The 23719-nt window shown below is 40.9% G+C and overlaps 3 protein-coding genes across 4 annotated transcripts in view; 1 reads left to right on the forward strand and 2 right to left on the reverse strand.

Annotated features, from left to right (window-relative positions):
* The window catches only part of ddb1 (damage-specific DNA binding protein 1), a 36590-nt gene extending 32875 nt beyond the window's left edge, over nucleotides 1–3715 (reverse strand). Inside the window, exons 1-5 of the mRNA XM_041040242.1 lie at nucleotides 3592–3715; nucleotides 2111–2259; nucleotides 1368–1484; nucleotides 772–993; nucleotides 525–639 (exon numbers count right to left, since the gene is read on the reverse strand). Of these exons, the coding sequence (XP_040896176.1) occupies nucleotides 525–639; nucleotides 772–993; nucleotides 1368–1484; nucleotides 2111–2259; nucleotides 3592–3652 (664 nt within the window). The 5' untranslated portion in view covers nucleotides 3653–3715. The remainder of the gene's footprint in view (nucleotides 1–524; nucleotides 640–771; nucleotides 994–1367; nucleotides 1485–2110; nucleotides 2260–3591) is intronic.
* A 1408-nt stretch (nucleotides 3716–5123) lies between these two features.
* Nucleotides 5124–16499, forward strand: cfap70 (cilia and flagella associated protein 70). The gene is given in 26 exon segments (XM_041039761.1): nucleotides 5124–5195; nucleotides 5825–6011; nucleotides 6794–6889; nucleotides 6996–7066; nucleotides 8027–8281; nucleotides 8515–8697; nucleotides 8967–9061; nucleotides 9179–9269; nucleotides 9564–9701; nucleotides 9893–10054; nucleotides 10328–10417; nucleotides 10681–10772; nucleotides 10902–10962; nucleotides 11083–11265; nucleotides 11380–11511; nucleotides 11593–11721; nucleotides 11973–12106; nucleotides 12441–12556; nucleotides 12978–13172; nucleotides 13491–13633; nucleotides 13919–14071; nucleotides 14771–14932; nucleotides 15192–15281; nucleotides 15487–15588; nucleotides 15964–16011; nucleotides 16389–16499. Coding segments are annotated over 26 exon segments (3291 nt in total).
* A 662-nt stretch (nucleotides 16500–17161) lies between these two features.
* LOC121182417 (transmembrane protein 138-like) lies at nucleotides 17162–22043 on the reverse strand. Of its 2 annotated transcripts, none has more exons than XM_041038898.1 (5): nucleotides 21976–22043; nucleotides 19677–20217; nucleotides 19296–19467; nucleotides 18904–18979; nucleotides 17162–17401 (listed from the first exon to the last, which is right to left on the reverse strand). In XM_041038898.1, exons 3-5 carry the CDS (start codon nucleotides 19419–19421, stop codon nucleotides 17289–17291), a joined length of 315 nt encoding a protein of 104 aa, XP_040894832.1. In that variant the 5' UTR covers nucleotides 19422–19467; nucleotides 19677–20217; nucleotides 21976–22043; the 3' UTR covers nucleotides 17162–17288. The 2 variants fall into 2 exon arrangements, with proteins under 2 accessions (XP_040894832.1, XP_040894839.1); XM_041038905.1 differs by lacking the exon at nucleotides 21976–22043 and adding an exon at nucleotides 21125–21235.
* Between the last annotated feature and the right edge of the window lie 1676 nt (nucleotides 22044–23719).

A 23719-nucleotide genomic window follows, 5' to 3' on the forward strand; every position in this document is an offset into this window, starting at 1 on the left:
TATAAAATATTCAGTTTATCTAGTACCTCTGTGTTTTCAATTCATCAGTTACACTCAGGCCTCTCTGTACTGTGGACTTTTTTGTCTATTGAAAACTTTAAAAATACAGAGGGTTCTTTTAGAAACATCAAATACACAGCAAAGATTTCTGTTTTTGTGGATGACTGCTGTGCTGTGGTTTAAAATGTTTTTTAATAACTGAACCCATTTGTCACTGTTCATTTCTGACTGACAAGATGCTGCCTTTTTAAACCTAACCACAACGTGAGCACACGCCAGCCCACCAATGTCACTGCCAATTAGAGACTCGAGCTGACATTTCATGTTAAAATTTCTAAGTCATCGCTTTAAAAAAAGCTTGATTTTGTTTGCATAACAGAGAGGACTTATTATTATCACATCTTTACTCTGAAATTTAAACAACAGAATAGACATTTCATTGGCAGTGTTTTATTTTCTGTTGATTACTTATTGATTACTTGAATTTCCATTTCAGTAATTTATACAGTATAAGCTCTGATTACCTGGGATGACCATGGATGCCTCAGCCTCCACATTCTCCTGTTTCCAGGGGCCCTTGTTGAACTCCTTCTCCCTCAGAGAAACCTCATAGGTCTTCACATGACGTCCCTGGGGGTCCTAAGTTACACAACAAGAAAAAAAAAAGCTTTGAATGAGGACAATTGGAATGCGAAAGTCACACTTGTATAAATTCACCAACAGTCCTTTGGTAAACACACACTCCTACAAGTACTGCTGCTCCTACAGTACCTGGTAGATGAAGCAGACGGTTGGGGCCTGGCAGCCATAGAGGAAGTGAACGTCAATGACCTGCAGCTCCTCCAGTCTGATGTTGAAGGCCTTGAGTTCACGGTTATCCCGGTCCAGTGGGATCACCTTGAACAACCCGTCATACAGCCGCAGGCCAATCATGCGGCATTCTGGGTCAACAATGCCAATAATACCGGTCTCTGATGGACGCCCGATACGGTCCTGAAAATTAGCATTTGTTTAGGAAATGTTAATTGTGCTTCATAAAGAAAGAAAAAAAACATTTGGTGTGTTCTCAGACTAAGAGTTCTGCAGATACAAACTGTTTTGAAGAATATAAAGACACAATATAAAGAGTCACGCCATTTCAAATTAATCCATATTCTATTAATCTTTGTCATAAGTGCACAATGGGAGTGCACATGTCATTAAGCTGAATTTTAACAGCCAATCAGTGAAGGTAATCAAGGTGAATGAGAGAACCTCAAAATATAAGCTGTTCCTTGTATAAATTGTGTATCTATTGAATATATATTACAAGTTTCAGATTACACAGTGAATCTGAAGAATCATATTTGTATTGCTGCCTCACCCACCTGCACGTTGCCATGGGCCCGGGTGATGATGTCAATGCTCTCCCCGTTCTGTTTGTATTCTAGGATGCAGGCGTTGTACTTGGATGTGAGAATGAACAGCAGGTCTTTGCTCTCACCCTGAACAAATGGAAAAAAAGACCGAAGTCATCAAAGACCAGACACGCAGAGGCCTAATTTTACTTTCATTAACATGGTTTCAGTACAACAGGCTGGAACAGTAGAGCTGGTCAGACATCTGATTAACCACCAGGCTAATTAGTAGAGACAGACTTTAACACCTTCAGTCAAGATTCGCAATAACCAATAATATTTGGGAGGGCTCTGTTTTTTTCCTATAGCCACATTCCAAGTGGCTTGGGATGACAGAAATGTTTCGACATCTGGGCTGCTTTTACCGATTAATTTCATTGCCGATTAATCTTCCCATTATCTTCATGATTACTCGATTCATTTTTTAATTGACGGAGCATAAAAGTTGCCTCTCAAAACTCGGCAGAGCCAAAATGTCCAACCAACAGTTCAAAAGCCAAATTATTATTATTATTATATTTGGTTTCCTATAACGTATGGCATAGAAAAACAGTGACTCATCTCATTTGAGAGGCTTAAACCAGAGGAAATTTGACATTTTCTACTAGTTTTGCTTGAAAACTGACTTAAATTAGTTCTTCAGCAAGACCAGTGATTAAACCAGTAGTTCCAGCAGCCCTTCATTACCAACTGCACACACACACAACACCTACCTTGGGCCGGAAGAGCTCCATGACAGCAATCTTTCCATACATCCCCACTTCTTTGACGGGCCTCAGCCCCTCTGCTGTGACCACATAGATCTCCAACCGTGTGTTTTTGGCTATGAGCAGATTGAGGTCTTCTGCAGAGGTGAAGTGACCTGTAGACACATCAGTATTTATAATATGTTAATTACACTGATGTTTAGATGAGAGAAGCAGGAGGAAAAGAAATTTTGAGAAATGTTGGGGCGGGAACTAAAAACTATTTTCATTGTTTATTATTGTAGTAGTTAAGACTTCAGTTTACTCACATCACTAACTACCTGAGTGCTGCCAGTGATGTATTAAAACTATGGTTTAAAAAAAAAACACAAAACAAAAAAAAACCACCCAAAGTATTCAAGGCAGATACTGAAGTTAAGACAGTTATTTCATACTGCATGTGCATGTCAAATTCAATGCTTCATATCAGCAGTGGAAGAAGTACTCAGATCCTTTAGTGAAGGTACTGATGCTGCACTGTAAAAACACTTATTACTACTCATGCGTTAATGCACTTCTTTACAGCAGCAATTTCTCGTGGTGGTTGTTTGTCCTTTTACAGGGCTGCAGCCAATGATTATTTTCATAATGATTATCATTATATTCAGATTATCTTCTGGATTAACTGACTGATTATTTGGTCAGTGAAGATTCAATGAGAAATGCCCATTTCATTTACTCAGCACCCAGAGTGAATCTTTCCCAATGCTTGTCCAATCAGAAGTACACCTCTTAAATTGAAGAGTAACTAATAGCTAAAGCTGTCAAATAATTGTAATGGAGTAAAAATGCGATATTTCCCTCCAACATGTAAAGGATTACAAGTATTATCATGAAAAGGAAATGCTCAAGTAAAGTACCTAATATTTGCACTTAAGTACAGTACTAGAGTAAATGTACTTAGTTACATTGCTTAATATTGCATTGAAGTAAAACGCGAAAGGGGCAATCACGTAATTCATGAGCTGTAAAATTATTCAGTAACCGTTTCAGTACGAGCTTTTATGTATGCTGTTTTTTTTTAGGTCATAATACGTAAGATCAGACGACGACACCATTTTGTGATTACTATTTTCTTGTTAGAAAAACGAGTAAATGAGTGACATATGATAAAAAATGATGATGACTGACACTTGGATGAAACGCATTTTGATCCGGGATAGCCAGGTTAGGGACAACAGCTAACGTTAGATCCAAGAGACCAGCGAACCAGCGAAAGGTTCAGCGGCTCGGAAATAAACACACGAAAGGCGTGTATGTGCCATGACTTGCATGCAGATAGAGTCGCGAGTAAACATTTGACTTAGCAAAACAAAAGCTAGCGGTTGCTACAGGCCCGTCTGCAGCACTTTACTTGTAGCGCGGGAGCTCAGCTAGCATGCAGGTGGCAAATGTTTCATCTGTACACAACTGCAAGAAAGAATAAACAACAAACAACTGGTACTTACCGGTGATGCAGGCGTTCACCGCTGTGGGTTTCTGGGCTGTTACCACGTAGTTGTACGACATTTTTCACAACAACAAAAGACAAACACCAGAGAAGTGTTTTAATCTCACACAACTGACAAAATCATTGATAAAAAAAAAAAACTTCCGGAAGTAGTTAGCTTGAGCCGTTTAGGAGCGGAGCACAGCATGCTAAGGGTAAGTGCAGCGCGGTGACTCGGAGGGGGAGCGCCCCCTGTGTCGCGGAGGAATGCTTACACTTACCGGTGCTCGTATGACTGTGTAATGATCTGCAGAATTAACTACGCTAAGTACATTTACACAAGTACCCTACTCAAGTACAGTTTTAAGGTACTTTATCTGAGTGTTTCCTTTTCATGCAAAGTCTACTCCACCACATTTGAGAGGAAAATATTGAACATTTCACACCACTACATTCATCTGACAGCTTTAGTTACTTCTTACTTTAGATATTTGCATAAACAAAGACATAACAAAGCCCCAATAAAATGTTATGATTTGTTGTAAATTAAACTACTCCACTGTATATACAAATAGAGCTCCAGCTCCAGTAATTAATTAAAACTGACTGACAGAAAAAAAATGCCCCAAAGCAATTGTTTTAAAAACTGTCTTTAAAAGAGAATTAAAGACAAAATTTCTTAATTCACTAAAATTATGAAAGGCCGTTTTGCTTAAAAGCTGTTAACCTTATTTCACAAACTAGATATAACTTGGTCATATGAAAGCATTTTTCCAAAGGTGTTTTTTCACTCAGTAGCCCAATATGAAATGTTGTGCCACCAACAAAGTTTGAGAGTAGTGACCCCTGCTGCCACACTGGTATTATTACAGAGCTCAATACTACCTATGGTTTACCTGATCACAGAAGTAGAAGAAATGCTGTTATGATTTTAGTAAATAAAGAGTGAAATCAGCCAGAGTACGGTGGCCGAGAAAGGCCACGCAAATGCAAACGTCGCAACACAAATGCAAAAGCCACAACACAAATACAAAAATACAAATACAAAAGCCGAAACACTAATGCAAAAGCCTCACAATGGAAGTAAGTCACAACGGAGTTGTTACCCTCTGGATACGAAGTGAAAGAGGAGGAGAAGTAAATGAAACCTTCTTCAGATACTTACCTATACTTAAGCTTCATAGTAGTCCAAAGTTAGACGGCAGAGTACATAAATATTAAAATATTAATTATTAGCATTGTTCATTTGTGACAATCACATAATGACAGCAATAATTGTAAGTTTCTGAAGAAGGTTTCACTTACTTCTCCTCCTCTTCGGAGCCAGAAAGTAAGTTGTGACTTAACTTATTCTTCCCGGTACTTTTTATTTATGGTGGCTTGAAACGCCTTCCCCAACATACCGATATTTCAGATTGTACTTAAACACACCAGCATGTGTACCACCGTTGCCACGGAAACGGGTCTGCGTATCCGAAAAAGACCGAACCGATGCTCAAAAGGCCAGCTAACAGCTAACTAGTTAACATTAGTCTGTCATTTGTTAGCACAATGGAGACGCCTGAAAACACTGCGGAAACAGACTTGACTATAAAAATAACTGTCACCCGTGGAAATAACCTGGTAAGCTCGTTCAACGTTATAGTTTGAGTAGCAAAAGCGATTAACTACACATGCGATTAACGCAGTGGTGTCCAAACTGTTCCACAAAGGGCCGGTGTGGCTGCAGGTTTTTGTTCCAACCAATGAAGAGCACACAGTGTGACCAATCAACTGTCTGAAGAAGATCAGTTGATTAAATGAGTCAAGTCTGGTGTGCTGCTGCTGCTTGGTTGGAACAAAAACCTGCAGCCACACCGGCCCTTTGTGGAACAGTTTGGACACGTCTGGATTAACGTAACCAACCTTAAATAATGCAACCACCTGCTAAAGCAACAGAGGTGTACCTATAAGGTGTATATGAATATAAATTTTACCTTTTAGTCAGCTAAACATACAAGCATACAAAGCATACAAAATTAATAAAAAGAGGTTACCCTACTACAGTCTGGAAAATTAATGTTCTGTATTTGGCTAAACAACCGCTGTGTTTATCGTTGGTTTTTAGTCAACAGTTAAGCTCATGGTTAACAGCTAGATTAGGTGCTCATTTTGAAATTAATGCCCTCCTCAAAAATGGTGTAATGCAACCAGTGTTAAGTACATTAACTCAATCCACCAAATGTTATATATTCTGTTTCTTTTCTTTTTAGCAAGGGAGAAAGACAGACAGCTTCCAGAGTTTTCTGCAGGTTGAAGTGGATGGTATGGTCCTGGGAGAGTCAGACAAGAAGCAGTTCGACCCTGTGGAGAGGCGTGTTGACTACAACTTTACCTGCAGCTTCGACTGTCCCAGTGATGCACAGGCTCTCAGTAACATGGCCCATAAACCAATAATATGTAAGTTTGAAAATGTTGATCTGTCTCCTGATAGCTCACATGAACTAAGCAGTGTCTGCCAATGAGGTTTCTAAACATTTTGTTTCACTTTGTCTCTTCTTTCAACTCTCATCAATTTTTGTTGTTGCTGTTACTGCAAATTTATCAGCAGTGTCTCCTTGATACCCACGCTTGGCACACATCCTAAAAACATTGGAAGAATACTTCCATCGTGGACATCAGAGGATCACATTAATAATGCTGATAATGTAGCTTAGAAAATGTTTCATAATATTGGCCTGCAACCTATTGCAGGCAGCAGTTTGTAAGTTCAAATCTTATAGTAGTTATGATATTTTTACTAAGATGAGATTTTACCACACAAGTGCTTACACAGACAAGTTTATTAATATTTATACCAACAGATGTAACACTTACACAGCTCACTGAAAACCACCCGACCAAACAAGCCAGTTACAAGAAAATCCCAGTTTGTAGCCATGTTGTAAGTTATTGTAAAACTGGCTGTCTGTTTTTTTTTTGTTTATTGTTGCCGATAAACATTTCAGGGTAACAGAATAAACTGTGAAAAATAACTCATGAGTTGCTGCCAAAAATTGAGGCTAGTCACAAGTGTGCTGCAGCTTAAACTGAAACAGTTATCCCTAATCATTGCAATAACACTAGCTGTAATTTGCTTAGTGGTGAGCGAAAACAGAAGAGGGCCTGGAGTCTTCATGCTTGTTTCTATAGCTTTCAGTTTTCACAGCGCTGTTTTGTTTTTATTGTTTTGTTGTGGTCAGTGACAGTGACAGAGGTCCTGCCTGAGGAGAAGAAAGTTGAGGCAAAGACAGTGGTGCTGGGCCAAGCTGTGGTCGACCTGCTTCCACTGCTGCAAGGTACAGCTTTACCTGTTCGAAATGACACGCTTTACATTGTAATAGGACAAACTGGTGTATCTCCCTGAAATTTCACAGCTGAAATGATGTTCTTTTTTGTGTTCAGGTCAATGCAGCTTCTCGTCCACTGTCCCACTGAATCCAGTGACAAGCCCTTCCGCCAAAGAGTCCTCTCAGGTTGGTTGGTTAATAACTATGCAATAATATCACTAAGTTATTTTTATAACATAGACGTCACATCTTCTGGGATTTTGCAGTTTATAGAAGTGAATAAATGCAATTTACAGTTTATAGCAGAAAGGTACACCTGCCATATTAGTTTACACTTCCATATGTGTTGACAAGAGATCATTGCACCAGCACCAGCCCATCTCACTAGCAATGATTATTTTAGACAGCTTTGATGCTGTTTTTATTTGGGAAGTAAGATTGATACCACTCTTCAAATTAGTTTTAGTTATCTGTTCTGAATATGATAATCTGTTCTTAAATATGATAAATGTTTTTCCTGGTTTTACTACCATTTGTTTGCTGAGTTCTGAGGTTTTTCTTCTGCTCACCACAGTAGGAGGACAATAGCAATTTTGTTTTGTCCATTGGGCCCCGAACAGGTTGATCCAGCTGTGCCTGCCAGGGTTCTCTAAGGAGTTTTTGACCTTTAGTAACACCGGAGCTGTTTTTCTATAAGTGGATCCTGATTTTGTTTATCTTGTGCATCCACACAAGAATGCACACAGTTGCAGATGACATGCTGCACAGCCCTGCCATACTTACTGGCTACTAGACCGAGTGACCACTCAGCACCTAGACTTAAAGTTTTTCTTATTTATTTTATTTTATTTTATTTTATTTTCATTTTGCTTATATTTATTTATCTGAAGGCTTCTGGGTCTGAACAACGCTATGTTTAACTGAAAACTTTAGTCAGAGTCATTCTTCTATGTCCTTGACAAACACTTCACCACTGTGTGTCAAATATGTGCTGAAGGCAGAGGCCAGTATCTTAAAAGACAGCCTATTTATATGGCCAAAAATAAAATGACTCAATATTTTCTTACCAGTGTTTGAAGAAGCAGTTACAACCTCAGGTAGGAAACCTCTTGCACATTTTACAGTCTTTAACCTAATAATTTGCAGACAATATAATTAAACGGTTTAGAAACAAAATGTAAATGTGCCTCATCCTTTAACCCCCTTTAGCAATCCACCTTGGATGTGTGTGTCAGTGTGCCAGCTCCAGTTCTGTCTGAGGCAGAACTCTCAGCCTCCAACCTGCTGAAGGTAACCATAGAGACAGCCTACTCTGTCCCTGAGTCGTGGATGCTGCTGTCTAGCCCTGCCCCCACTCCCTCCACTTATACTGCTGCCCTTGAGGTCCCGCTTACTGCAGAGGTGAGTGTTACAGTGGGCTTTTCATGTAGTAAAGCTTAAGGCAAATGTAGCCCTCAAAAAAAAATTGTAATCCTTCATGATCTAAGATTGACATGTCGCACAATGGTAATAGCAGTGTTAAATAAAAATGGAACAGAAAAACTGTGATATTCCATTTAGACCCACTTGAAACTTGAATCTTTCCAGGATGGAGGATTCTAACTCTGTGGCTGTACTATTCCTCTGAGTGCCAGAAAGATCAGGTGCTGGTGTTCTGTGAAGGGCAGCTGAAGGCAGGGGGGCAGAGGGAGGAAAAGGGCAGGCAGAGGAAGAGGCCCCATCAGGCCCTGCTGGTCCCAGGGAACCACTTCATGCCAGGAGCCTTTTTCCAGTCAGAGCCCACCGAACAGGAGGTCGGCGAACTGACTGGCTTAGAGGTAACTGCAAATGTCTTAGCCGGTGCATTCACTGATTTTGCAGAATGGCACATTACTGTCACTAACTGTCAGTATATGAAAGTGTGTGAAAGTGAAGAATGTCATATAAATTCATTTCATTTGATAGACATGGACAAACCTTAAAGGAAAATGGAGACACAGGCTGCCCATAGCAGCAAATAAAATACTGTAGAAGATTAGAAGAGAAAAAAATGAACCCAGGCTCAGTTACATGGTCAGTTACAGAGCTGAAGGTCATGTTCCTACAGGACCAGGAGTTTCGTAACGAGGCAGAGATCAGGAAGAATAGGGTGAGCTGGGACACAGAGATGTGCTGCTTCCTGGATGCAGGAGGAACTGCCAGGTGAGCTACGCGCACAGCTCATTCCAAATAATGGCCTAGAGGTACAAGTAGAAAATATACACACAGATACAGAAAAAGATTTGAAAAAAAGTGTCTGAATGTTGACTGTAATTTAAGGCTACGACAGAGGATCACTGAGAGCAGACTGTGGCCGGTGGAGATCATGAAGACATTGGCTCCGCTTGGAAAGGCAGCAGAAACCAAGCAGGTGAGAGAGCTTTGCTTTCAAAGGGTAGGTTTAGAAATATTTGCAAATGTCTTTTCTGTGGTGTATTGACTCTGTAGTGTTAGAATGAACCAAATGTAGAAAATGGGACATCCACAACATCCACAATCATTTCAAGCAAAATTGCATTTACGTTTAACCAAAGCTAATTGTTTAGTGGTTTGAAAACAAGAAGAAAAGATCAGTCACAGATCAGGAGGTTGTGTGTGTGTGTGTGTGTGTGTGTGTGTGTGTGTGTGTGTGTGTGTGTGTGTGTGTGTGTGTGTGTGTGTGTAGCTTTCTGAGGAGAACCCAGAGATCCCCTTCCATGGCGTGGCGTTTGTGGACATGGGGCGGCTGCTGTATCCTGGAGCCAGCCGGATCCATGGAGCATACAGCATTCATCCCTTCTCCGAGGCTGAGTTGCTGAATAAGGTCACACATATTCGCACAGGGATGTTTACTGTATGGGATGTGTACTGCACAGCCCTCCTATGTCATGTGTGATACATAAATAATTACATTAATTTAAAGTAGTATATTAAATGACCCTAATACTGCTCCCATGGTGTGTGTCCTGTTAAGTCTCTACTAAAGTGGGTTTGTCATTTATCTTGCGTTTAAAGGCCAAGCGGAGTGTCAGTGTGTTAAAGGAGCAGGCCAAGGCTGCAGCCAGCCAGACCAAAGCTCGTGCCAGCTCGTCTGCAGGCTCTTACAAGGCAAAGGCAGGGAGGAACTTGGATGGAGGCAACAAGGGAGCCAAGGATTCAAAGGAGTCAGCCAAAAAGGTCAGATAGGTCCCGATGCTCAGGACAAGGACACAAGGTTCATTTTTACATGAAAGTTTAATTAGCAGAATTTCCAGGGGCTTGGAAAAACACAAAGGTTATAAACTGTAAAATAAGTCCATGACTGTTTTTGAAAAATGTTCTTACCAGAGCAAAATTTCAGCAGTGAAAAACACATCAGGTATTATTTTTTTAGTTTCACCAAATATAACCTTTAAAGAAATCGTGCTTTTGAAGGTTGGACCCTAATTTAATATGTTTTCACCATGTCAGCAGCCTGGCAATCACAACAGGACGGCTGCAGCCGACAGCGTGGCTGACAGCCTGACCGAAACTGAGCCGCACGTCAATACAGAGGCAAATGTAAGTTTCCACTAAACAGCAGTGTTATTTATTATTTACTATTAGTGAGTCATAAAGGCATCATTTGCTGGTAACTGTGTTTGTAGTTACAGTTTAATACAGATTGAATGAGAGCAGCAGCAATATAAATCAAGCTTAAACTCGTCATGTTCATCATTAACATTGCAATATACTATAAACTTATATCCACTTTATGTGCTTGCGATTTTGTAATATTTTGGAAAGCCTTGTGCATATTAACACCTCAGTCCTGTTAATGACAGATGTATGTGGAGGCCAGAACTTATATTATCATTGAGATAGCCTTGGAAAAACCGCTGGTGCCCAAAACATCTCCAGAGGAACTGGCCAGAAGGTAAAGAGTTGCATAAATGCTCCCACCCCCAGTTTCACTCTGGTCTGTGACATTTGGCCCTTGCCCCTTGGACTCCTGACCGACACGAATGGATGAGAATGTCCTAAGATGTGTCTCTATTTCCTGCAGGGTGAAGGCACTGATCCCGCCCAGGCCTCCACCTCCAGCAGGTCCCAGCAGAGCAGAAAGAGTAAATCACAGTCACAGTTATATCAACATGTTCACACACACACACACAAATATGAACCACACATCAGTGGAGCGTTGCTTACTTTCTGAATTCTGTCCGCTGCTGTGTGTGCTCCTACAGGCAGTGCTGGACTTCCACAGGCAGGTTTGCAACGTGGTGGCCCATGTTTCAGACCAGTATAAGGAGCTGTTTGAATCACGGTGCAAGCTGTTGAAAGACTGCAGCCAGGAGCAAATGAAGGTTCAGCTCATGGGAACGCTCAATGTCTCTGGGAGATACTTTGCCTTCAAGGAACAGATGAAGGTCAGAATTACTGCACACCTCCCAGGCAGACTTCCAACAACAGCAGCTCCTCTGTCACCACATAAGTGTTTGTGTGACCGTGTGTGTCTGTCTGTGTGCATTTCTGGTGTGTAGCATGCAGTGGTGAGGCTTGTGCGTGACAAGATGCAGAAGACAGAGCCATTCACTGACCCTCAGGAGCTAAAGGCTTTTGTCAGCAAGCTCTATGTCTACCTGGTGGATGAGATGCACGTAGCGCTTAATGAGGTAACACACACACACATTCGTATATACAGTATATACTTGATACTGTATTTATGCTCATTTTCATCCTCTCCTCCTCACCAGATTTATTCAGATGACGTCAACGATGACTCCCCGGATGCGATCCAGTTGACTTCTTCTCAGCTCAGACATTTTGCCAGGGAGGCTCAGCTTACTGGGGATTATCAGCAGGCTGCTCAGTACTACCAAGAGGTGCAATAACATGGTCGACTCTCCTAATACCACTGCTCGACACCCAGAATAAACGAGGAGAAGAACTTGCTGGAAAACTTCTTTTAGTCATAACTGTACAAGTAAATCAGAGCAGACAGCCAAGTGCATCTTAATGTACAAACAGATTAACAAACAGAGTTCTGTTTTATTATCCACGGAGCGTATCAGTGATTTTTTGGGTGCATGTGTGTGTTTGTTGCACTGAATTTTGTACGTATATTTTCATGCAGCTAGTAGTGAGGCACCCCAGCGAGCCCTCCCACAAGTTTGAGTGGGGGAGCCTCTACATGCTGACTGGGGACTACATGAAGGCTAAAGAGTGTTTTCATGAGGCCGTGTCCGTCCAGCAGGCACACCAGCCCAGGTGAGGAATGCTCCAATTACACTAGAAGCATATCATATCTGCAGAATGTTAAACTTTAAAAGTGGTTCCTGCTTTGTAGGGCTGAACGATTGTGTTCTAAAAGAGAGCCATGAGCTCAGCAATGAAATCCAGAGAATAAAAGCTGTATGTCATGATTATTTATTCATTCAGGTGTCTTTCCTTCTTTGTGACTGTGTGTGACTTTAACTTTGCATAACAACCAATATGACAGGAAAATTTAGAATCGGGGCAGCCGCACCATAACCTTTCACTGGAAGGTGACTCAGTAGTACACTCACGGTGAAGTAAGCTAATAATCTTCTTGTTTCTCCAGCCTGATGATGTGTGGGGTCTTGGCGGCGACATTTGAGCATTATGAGGAGGCCCATACCTTCTTGGAGCGAGCCACCAACATAGACCCGCCCAGTGTGGTGGCCTGGACGCTGCTGGGTGAGGTGGAAGTTTGTATTTGGACTCGCTGCTGTTTAACCTTGTGAACCTGCTGTTAACAGAGGAAATTTATAGACTGACAGTGTTGTCTACCTGCAATGTGGTGGATGCTCCTGTGAAGTTCAAGCTACACAACACACTTCCAATAATATGGCCTGTGTGTATTCGTTTTTCCTTTTATGCTTCATTAAAATACAGTATGTGTCCCAGAGCTTCACTGCCTTAGGTTGGTGTGTAAATGAATCGGTCAAAAGAAAATCCTCAAAAACGGTCTTTAGCAGGTATTAAAACTTACCACTAGTCCCCACAAACTCATATCTGCCCCTAAATAACCCTGAGCAGTACAGCAGGACGCAGGAAAGATGCATTCTGGGAAGTGTACAGTATAGTCTTATTTCATGTTTCGTGGTCTGCTGTCCAGGTTTGCTCCACGAGAGCTGCAACGAATCCATCCTGGCTGAGAGGGCTTTTCTGGAGGCCAGGAGGCAGCTTAAGGCAGATGAAGCAAAGAAGCAAACACAGAGGGAGGATGAGGAAAAAAACAAGAAGGAAAAAGTCCAGCTGGAGGAAGAGGAGACAGCTACTCCTGCACATCAGTCTCCCACTGACCATCAAGGTGAAGTGCAGCAGGAGGAAAAGCAACCAGAGAAGACGAGCGTACTGTTTCAGTGTCATCTGTCAGGACACAAAAACTAAAATGTAGATAAAACATGTTGATGTACAACATTTCATACGCAGTTAGAAGGTAATCTCAGTCTACACATGGCAGTAGATAGATGCAGTCTGTTGGCAAGAACCACCTGAAAATCTTTTCTGTCTGTCGTGCACTTTTTGAGCCCTCAGATCACTTCAGCCCGGAGAGCATTAGGCAGTGGATATGGCTTCCCTGGAGCAGCGGATGTAACCTGACACTATTACTGTATTTCTCCTCCAGACCCAAACTTTGTTGACCAGGACTCAGAGATGCACAAAGAGTCTTCAGCACAGAGTGTCAGCTCCAGATCAGTTCCTGTAACATTTTCCTCCACCATTTACAGAGAGGCTGTCCGGTTCCTGCTGCAGAACAATGCCCTGCAGGTAAAAACACACTGAGCAGCTGGTTGTTTGCCAAGCCACCTGGACTCGCACTGGTCAAATATGTATGCAGACACCCTATAATGTACAGAACTGCTGTGGGGTCGTTTCATTACCATTGGATTAGAGCATTATGGGGCAAAAGTGTCAACATTTCACGACATGCTGAAATGAACTGAGACCCGTAGCTACCTGGAAAATGGCATCATCAGCAGTAGTCTGTAAGTGCCAACAAAAATAGAAGATAAAAATGTCACTCATCAGCTCACACTGTTTTGTTGTTGACAGATGGCAGAGCACGCTCTGTCCCTGGAGCTGCTGTGTTCAGATGGTGGTCGCAGTGTCTCCTACCTCCTCCATCTGGCCCAGCTGCAGCTGCTCAAAGCTGACTACGGCAGTGCTGCTGCGAGCCTCAAGGAGGCGCTGTTTCACAGTGATCAGGTACTCACACACACTGACGTCTGGCTGCAACACTGAGAATAAAGTCAGGACTTAATGGAAAATGTGACTTGAATGGTTTGCTGCTTCTTTACGGCTCTGTTAGTCTGAGCTGTTAAAGTCCACAGGCTGTGATGGAACACATGTTTAATCTGCCTGATTAGATAAATTTGAATATATTATGTATTAACTGAAAGCATGAAGTTAAAAAACATTAGCACCACCAACTGACAAACAGTAATAATATTTCTGTGTTTGCCTCCATGGTACATTTTATTTTACCATACTCCACCATACATCAATATGTATGGGAAGATTCCCCTGTGTTGTCCTGAAATTATGCTTGAAATATTCCAACAAGAAGTTTGAAATGGGTGGAGCTGATCCAGGAAACATTTGTTCCCCAGCTGCACACTTGCATTGTAAAGTTTCCCTTTAAATGCCTCTGTGTTCCTCAACAGTAACCTGGAAGTTTTCTTGGCTTCACTGTTTTTGCTATAGGATAATATTATGGCCAGTGCACGGAAATGTTACTCCTTCCCTCCTGGCAATTTATTTTTGTCTAGCAGTTTATTTTGTGTTAATTTATTAACATATTAATGTGACCACAGAGCAGCGGCAAAGTAAGGCACCAGCAAATCCAATTAAACTAGCATCTCTTCCAAACACTGATCCGAGAGGTGCTGTCCACCCTGTGAACAGGATGCAGACGCCTGGGCTCTGAATGGTCACTGTCAGTACCTGCAAGGGGCATTCAGTGATGCCCAGGAGAGCTATGAGCGGAGCCGGAACTTCCTGCAGCAGCCATCAGACTCTCACCTTGTCCTCCTCCGCTTGGGATCCATCTACCTACAGCAGAGGAAGGTCAGATATTGGGACAAGCTTGTTGCCATCTGATAAGTCTGTTTACTGGTGCACTGTATCTGCAGGTGAGTCAGAGAAACTCTGATCTACTTTAATGAAGCATTACAGTCAAACCAGGTACCTGTAGAAACCTGTAGAAACCTATGGAAAGCAGGCAGAAATCACAGACATTCTCATTGAATTTAAATTTAAAGCTCATCATTATACTTACAAAACATCTTGACTTATACAGTCTTATTTCTGTGATTTTAACTTTCAGTTTGAGCAAGCCAAAGTGGTCTACCTGCAGGCTTGTGAGCAGTCCCCGTCCTGCCTGACCTGGCTGGGCCTGGGCACCGCCTGTTACCGGGTAAAACTCCACCTCTACAACAACCTACTCAACCTGAAAATATATTTAAGTTAAGCATGATCAAGCTCCTTGGTTACGCTCTACACGGGGGTGGGGGTTTGCTGGCAAACAAGAGTTGCTGTCGGCCATATTTTTTCATTTACTTTGAAAAGAAGTGAGCCTCGGTTGTGTTTGGATGTTTGGTTTTGTGTGTCTGTCTGTGTAGCTGGAGGAGCTGTGTGTAGCCGAGGAAGCTTTGACTGAGGCCAACCATTTGAACAACCTGAACGCAGAGGTGTGGGTTTACCTGTCTCTGATTTGTCTCAGGGTGAGTGATGAGGACGCTCTGAAAATACTATATGCTGTGTCCCAGTTCAGGCTCCTGCTCCCTTCTAACACAATGGGTCGACACTTATTAAGAAAATTGTCACCAAGAAATGAAGCTTTCTTTACCTAAACATGGAGGGGGGACACAGCCAGTGCATGGTTTGGTCCTTGGTCCCACAATCCTGAAAAACATGTTTAGTTTATCCCTCAGGTACAGTGAAGGACACACCTGTGTGGCCTGTTTCCCTGCAGGAACGCTGCCACTGAACTGAGACACAGTTAAATGCAGATTCACATGTTCACTGTGTAAAACTGGATGTTTCCATACGAGCCACAGGGACCTGATCTAACCATGTGATGAAACCTTTGTTTTCAGTCTGGCAGACAAGAGGAAGCAGAGCAGTTTCATAAATATGCCATAAGGGTGAGTTAGTCTGGTGGTGTTAACAGTGATTTTACAGTATTTGACTTCGAAAGTTGTTGATTTCTTGTTATCAATAATGCTTTGAAATCTATATCTAAAAAATGTTTCATAGTGGACAAATCAACCTACAACAATTTTTTTTTCTATATTAAACAACAAAAAGTAAGCTTTTTGTTTTTAAACCTTGAGTCAGTAAAAACAGGAATTTTGCTGCAAATTTTTTAACTGAAGAGAAAATGTTTTCATGGAGATTTCCTCTTTGTTTTCATTTTTGGCTGAATTTGTTGCTGTTGTTCAAGGTCTGTTTGAAAGTCCTGTTTCTGTTTTCATTTCATTCCCATCTCACAAAGACTTTTCCTCTTTTCTTGGTTCCACAGTTCAACCTGCAGGAGGAGTCACTCCTCAAAGAGTTCCGTGAGCTGAAGAGTCAGCTCCGCTTCAGTCATCTGGCTTCATGCTTTGGAGCAAAGTCTGAAACAGGGCTTTAAATCATCTGACCAACATTTTAAAATACATTTTATTATATTTTAACCACGTATATGTATCAACACTTATTGTGAAAGTGAAACACAGACAGGCCAGGTGCACGATTAGTCAGGTTTTACAGACAGTGGAAATCAATAACTGGCCAAGCCATAATAAAGTTAAGCCCTGTTCAGTGCTCACAGTACAAACAAACTCAAAGCAACACAAAGAGTCTCAAATGTATATAAAACAACTGCAGTCTGTTTTTTTTAAATGTACAGCATTAACAAAAGAAAAGAAAAAGGACATGTGGTGACTGGTATCAACAGAATACTTTTTTAAAAAAATCATTATAATCACTTTTCATTCCTTTTTACCATCTGAACATCAAACCCGGCCTCATGAGACATTCTGGCCCTAATGTTCTAAATAATCTTACCAGATTTTGGCACAGTCCTCCCTGCACTGGGAGGAAATGTTATGTGGAATATTTTGGCTACAATCCCTGTGAAATAGATGTATAATACATGTGTCGCAAGAAGTGCATTTTAGGCCACAATGTATTTCTTACTTTAAATTTGTAAATTAGTTCTCCCACAGTGTAATTGGGTTTGAGATTTCACATGTATTGCACATAAATTTCCTGTACCCGTGGCCAAATTTTCCCATTGTATGAATTTTCAAATGCAAACTTTCTATTATTTGTAACCTTTGCTTTCCATATGGGTATTTTTTTTTTTTTTTTTTTTTTACTGTGCCATTTTTACACTAGTCCCGGCCTCTGTGGCATCCTGTGCTCCGCTGCAGTGAGATCACTGTCTGACTCGAGCAAAGACGTCCCGCAGCCACGGCGAATCCTCGTAGAGACGAGGGTCACCCAGATACTCAGAGGTCCTCTTATAGAAGTAGTAATACAACACAGAAGCTGTGAACAGGAAAATATGAGAGTGGGTTTTTAAAAAATAAAGAAAATACACTTTGCTCAAAAATTGAGTGAGAGTCATGAAACAGCTGATAAATGCAGATGACTCCAGCTGACTTTGTAACAGGTGCAGACATATCTGTCTTCAAAAACCGTTTCTGTCTTGGACTCTATCTTGTATTAATAGATAATAGTAATAGTAATAGTAATGGATGACAGTGTTTTGAATAAGCAGTCAGCAGTGCAACACATCCAAAACAGCAAATGAAAAACCAAATGAACTGCATCGTTTCTGCTGAATCACTAATAAGAGAGTTTAGCTAGTAATGTTTTGTCTGCTTAGCTCGATCACATCACTGCAAACTCTTGACTTGTTTTCATGCAACTTGGCCTGTGATGGCCAAATGACGTATCTCTCTCTCCCCTTGTTTTACTGTTTTTCTCTAGAATGTCCACTTTCAAATAAAAGTAAAATGCCCAAAATAAACTTTAAAAAAAGAGATCTAAAACCAATCTCCACAAGCTGAGCAATGATGGATAAATGCATAAAAATGTGACAAATGTCATTAGTGTGAATAATTATATTTATGCCCCTTTTTAGTTTGTGTAATTCATTTTCTGTTTTTAAGTGAGAAGCTCCTAGCTCCCAGGTTGTGACTGTGCACTGTGATAAAGGTTAATTGGACGTTAACATTGCAAAAACAGAAAGACACAGAAATGGGAAATCCCCACCAGGATGTACAACCAATCTGCAGGGTCGTGAAAGTAAAACTCAGGCCCACAGAGTTCACAGTGTCTTAAAGTAAATTTATCGTGAAAGAGAGTTTATGAACTGGTGATGCAACACTGAACCACACGTTGAGTAACTGTCTGAGTGGGTCTTACAGTAAGTAGCAGACAAAACAAAGAGACAAATAATACATGGCTACAGTACGTGCTCATACTTAATAAAGGATCACCTGCAGAGAACAACAACAAGACAATAAATCCCTTTATCCACTAATGAGATTATACGTGTATGAACATCACACCCACATGGCGACATGAGATCACTGCCCGGAGTCTGTCGGCAGAGAGGACGGACTCTGAGGACACTATGAGATTTCTCTCAGTGACCATCTTCAGAGCATAAAAACTAGAGTGATAATCATAAAATTACATGGAAACAGCTCCATGCACAAGAGTGTGCTTCATTAAGGTGAGATGGTGACAGAAACCTATAAGTAAGATGTAAAGGAAAAAGCAGCATTCACTCTTCTGGAAATATTTCTGTTCTGAGGGAAAAATTCCCCATGGTTTGTCTACTGCTTCTTAAACTGAGCTGTGAGAAAACAAAAGCTCTGCTGTATTCTGATGAGTCTTTTCTCCCTCACCACTTCATACCCCTGTAACTCCTGTAAGGTGAGCATGCCTCCAATCTAAAATATAAACATTCAAAATAAAATATATTTGGTTGGCTTTTAAAAAAAAAGAAAAAAAAAGTTTGCATTAACATGTCATCTTACCAGCTCTTTGGAAGACAAACAGCACCTGAAGACCGTCTGTCCAAATAAATCTGTTGGTATTCAGCCAACGCAGATTCTGAAAAGATTAATATAGAAAACTTGAACAGTCACTTTGCTTTTAATTAAAGTATATAAATGGTGAAAAACACTATGCTTGATTTACTACTTCTAAGTTATTAATTAAACCCAGAGTGATGGGAATATTGTACAAAGTGTAGTAACTGAGGGCCTACAGATTCATTATTACAGTCATTTTTCTTTTATTAAGCAATACCCTGTCACCATGTTTTAAAAATAGCATACATGTATTTCAATAAATGGTGCTGTCTATTTTGCTGTCTATGCATATGCTTTTAATATACTGTGTTTTTGCTGTTTGTGCTCTTACGTACCATAAGCCAGGAGTGGAGAATGATACTGAAGGTCAGGTAGAGAGCAGAGAGCATTAGCAGAGATCTAAATCGCTCCAGCAATATGGCGACCAGGCCGACCTGGAACACGTAGGTGTTAAACAGCATCAACAGAATGATGATGAGGTTGAACAGGATGGCGATGTCCTGGATACTGTCAAATATAAAGCATAAGAAGACAAGAGAAGGGGGGAAGAGAGATGTGAGAGCAGCAGAAACAAAGAGGATACCGCTGTTTCATGTCATCCCAGCACCCAGCAAATGACTCAACTACAGCAGACTATTTTTAGCTCAGACTTGTTTCCCTTTTCTTGAGACAGAGATAATGTTTGCCTGTTGAAACAGTGAGTAACTCTTACATACATGAAAAGTACCAGCTGCACAGCCGGTTCAGCCCTCAGCAGCTCGCTGAAGGAGTTGACGAACAGGTCGAAGGAGAGCAGGCTGAGCTGAATCAACAGCACCAGAGAGTAGTTGCTGGTTTGGAGCGTCTCCGGCCCGAAGGCTGGGCGCCCGGGCGGACTGTGGTTCCACGATGGATCCAAGGCTGCGCTGCACTCGCACACACACTACATAGAATCATCAATCCACACAAAACAGTCCTGACTGTTTGGGCGTTCAAATGGCTCCACTGTGATTTGCCAAATGCAGGTAAAGCGTGAGGTGGGGGTCCATTTTCTGTTGTGAAAATTACTCCTGTTCACGTGAAGGCCTTTCACAACGGGAAGCAGAGTCAGGTTTTGGGATGAGCTGCCTGGAAATCGCAGGCGTCAACATGTCACAGCAGCTGATTTTTACCGGTTTTTGACAAACAGACGTGGTGGTTCAGTACAGTCTGTGCTGTTGTCAGAGCCTCCTGCTTTGACAGGATGCAGCAGTGCCCATGATAAATCCAGCAGAGATTCTGTGGAAGGACACAGGAGACTCATCAGTATTCTGCTGAAAAACAGTATTTTGGTGTAGTGAGACTCTCACGTCCTCACTGCTTCACATGCTCTTGATACAGAGATTGATTTGAAAGAGAAAAACAGTTCTTATCCAACTTATCCAAACATCTTACAAATCAAAACATGGCGTTAATCCATTTGACTGTCTAATGTTGACACTCCCCCGCGAGGGTTGGACCTCATTTACTGCCAAAGGACTACGAGGAAGTGTCTGACAAAACAAACCTTCAACTCCACACTTTTCAGTCCTGGAGGGAGGGATTTGTACTTCTCGTGGCAACTTGTGCAAGAGTGACTTCAGTATGAGTAACCTGCTCTGCCCTAAACCAGTCACTGTTTTCTGGTGTTGAACACAGACTGGTATGTTGATGACTGAGTACACTGTGTCAATACAAGCAGGATATATAAACTGCTGAGGAGAGGATGTACCTGCCTGAATTTTCAAACAAATAAAAAAAAGATAAATCTTCTCACCTTAAGTGGTAACTGTTCTTTCAGATAGTTTTTATTTTGTCATTAATGTCATTAGTTTTCATTGGAATGGCTTTCTACCAAAGAAATAGTCTCTCTTTGTGCATTATCCAGAGCGACTGGGAGAGAGGAGTCCTTTTGAATTTTTTAGATGTTATTTTTTCAGTACTGAGAGCAACAACAACAACAAGAAAAAAGAAATTCCATCCACCTCTGCAACTGTACTGACATGGATCTCAACCTCTCACAGACATCTCAAAACCAGGACAAATAAAACCAAAACTATCTTTGCCAATATGGGCAAGCGAGAGAAAACTCCAAAACAATATTCCAACAGGGATTACGATGAAACTAAATTACATAAAGACACTCAGGCGTGAAATTAGAGTTTACCGTTCAGTAGAAAATCAGCTTCTCTCCCAAAACAGCATCTTTTTGTAATGATGGTTAATGATATCCCAGAAATACAGGAAGAGATGAACAGATCCTGAGGTATTCCTTCTCATTCATACATTAAAACAGACCATTTCTTCACTCGTTGTTGTAGATCAAAGAGAATACAGGCCCCTCCTTTCACTACTGTTGCTGTCTCTGGGAGTATTAGTTAAGTAGGTACAGCAAATCTTTGCCTTGGCCCCTCTGGGATCTTGTGAGACCGGATCACTATCCAACAGGCTCCTTCACACTGACACCAGGTGGATCCTCTTATGACCCCTGTATTTATAGCCTGGCTGTGGCAGGTGTGAGGAAGATTACTTCTAAACGCTGGAGCGCCGACCAGGAGACTGCTTATTCTTGAAAGTTTTCCCACTGAGATTCTGGGTTAGCAGTTCTACTGGCTCCTTTGCAAAATCCGGATAAGCAGTGTATATAAACAAAGAGAAAATAATACCAGACAGACGTGTTAAAGGTGAAACATGTTGTTTACAGTTTTGCAGTGCAATGGACACACATTAAAGATGAAGATTCATCAGTTTCCACTTTCTGTTTTATAAAGTTTTTTCCAAAATATGTAAGATATTTAGTTTTCCTCTGACAAGACTTGTAGTGCAATTTAAAAAAAACCTTTGTTGTTGTTAATGTGCTCCCAGTTTGTATTTCTCAGTACTGTCCCACTTAATCTTCTTAGGAAACTCCCTAACAGCTTGTTGCTTTACACATAAATAATATATTCTCCCTTTTTACGATTTCAGAATTTCAACTACTCCTGTCGAACTGCTGCCAAAACACGAAAGTGTGTGTACCTGTAAATGAAGGATGATTTCAGAGGCTGAAGTAGTATGTATGTCTCCTAACGATGCATGTGGCCACAAACAGCACGGTGCACGGCACAGATTGACAGCTTGTGCCTGTCCTGGTAACAGGTTTTTACCCCCCCACCCCCCCTCACCTCTCTAATAGACAGGCACAAGATTTTTGTCACGCCATACTATGACAAGTTAAAGTCATATTGATTTATTTATCTTTTGTTTCCTACACTATGTCTTGTAATGGTGTCTACTCCTGCAACCATGACATGATATGAAGATTTTCTTGCTGCCATGAACCAACCATTTCTCTGAAAACCAATAAAAAACAAAAATAAAAAGCCAAAACAAAAAAAATTGTTCAACAAAGTCTCCACTGTGGACTGACATTTATTACAAAGGATGACAGGCTAAGGCTGTGTGAGTAAACGATTGGCCGGTTTCAAATGGATGCTGTCAGAGCTTTTTCTGTGGCTTTTTCAGTCCCTCTTTTCATTCAAGATTACGGTAATACTTCTAGGAAGGATTTCTAGAGTCCAGCCAGAAGGCCAGAAGAAAACCACTGTCATCTAGTGGCGAATGTGGATCCCTGCATACACACACACACAAAAACAATGATGCACTATTAACCCATACAGGTAAGTGTGTGTAACACCCCCACCCCCTTTTTTTTTTAAACATGCATCTATTCAAGTACTGACTTGTCAGGAACTTGCAAGGCTTTATTAACCTTTGGGTGAAGTTGTTAACTGCCCTGCAGCTATGGGCAACCTGGGACCAACAGTGTCAGCTGGGTTTTGGTGACCAGATTAGATCTGATTTTGTTTGGGAACAAAATATGCGTGAACCACTTTCTGAGAGCTACAAGCTAATTATAAAGGCTTTGTAAGATGTAATTAATGGTTTAATTAATGTTTAATAAATAATTTAACAATACTTTATAGATCAGTTATAAGCCATTAATAATTGTGGAAAATCCTCCACCAGCATGACACTGTTAGTAATTCATCATGGCGATTTTATCTGGATTTTGGTTCAGATGTCCTGCAGCCCTTTTGCTGAAGATAAACACTATAGAACACTATAACTGATCTATAAAGTATTGTTAAATACTTTATAACTGATCTATAAAGTATTTAACAATACTTTATAGATCAGTTATAAGCCATTAATAATTGTGGAAAATCCTCCACCAGCATGACACTGTTAGTAATTCATCATGGCGATTTTATCTGGATTTTGGTTCAGATGTCCTGCAGCCCTTTTGCTGAAGATAAGTGGCCACACAGTCCATTGGTGGCGTCTCCCTTATGAATTAAATAGCCAGCTAAAAACAAACAAAAGAAATTTGTAGTGCTGGAGGAGGATTTCCCACAGTCTGGCAACCCAAAAGATATTCTTCATAATGGCTTATAAGGGATCTATAAAGCATTAGTAAATTATTTATTAACCAGTAATAGATTTTATTATAATTATTCACTTTTACACTTCACTTTTTTTTTCTTTGCATCAACCGACTTCTACTTTGCTTCAAATTAGAGATTTGGCCAGAAATGATGCCTGCCTTTTGAATGGTAAAATCAAATAATAAAAAAAAAACAAGTTTACTTTCTATAGACTAGATGAAGATGAAACACCTGCAAGTGCTGCAATATTTTGTGGATGGGAATTTAAAAAAAAAAAAAGTCTTTTGATGAGATTTGCAGTCAATATTATTGTGAACTGTCAGATTTAAAGACTC

This window comes from Toxotes jaculatrix, chromosome 1, assembly GCF_017976425.1.
Source record: "Toxotes jaculatrix isolate fToxJac2 chromosome 1, fToxJac2.pri, whole genome shotgun sequence".
Lineage (NCBI taxonomy): Eukaryota > Metazoa > Chordata > Actinopteri > Toxotidae > Toxotes > Toxotes jaculatrix.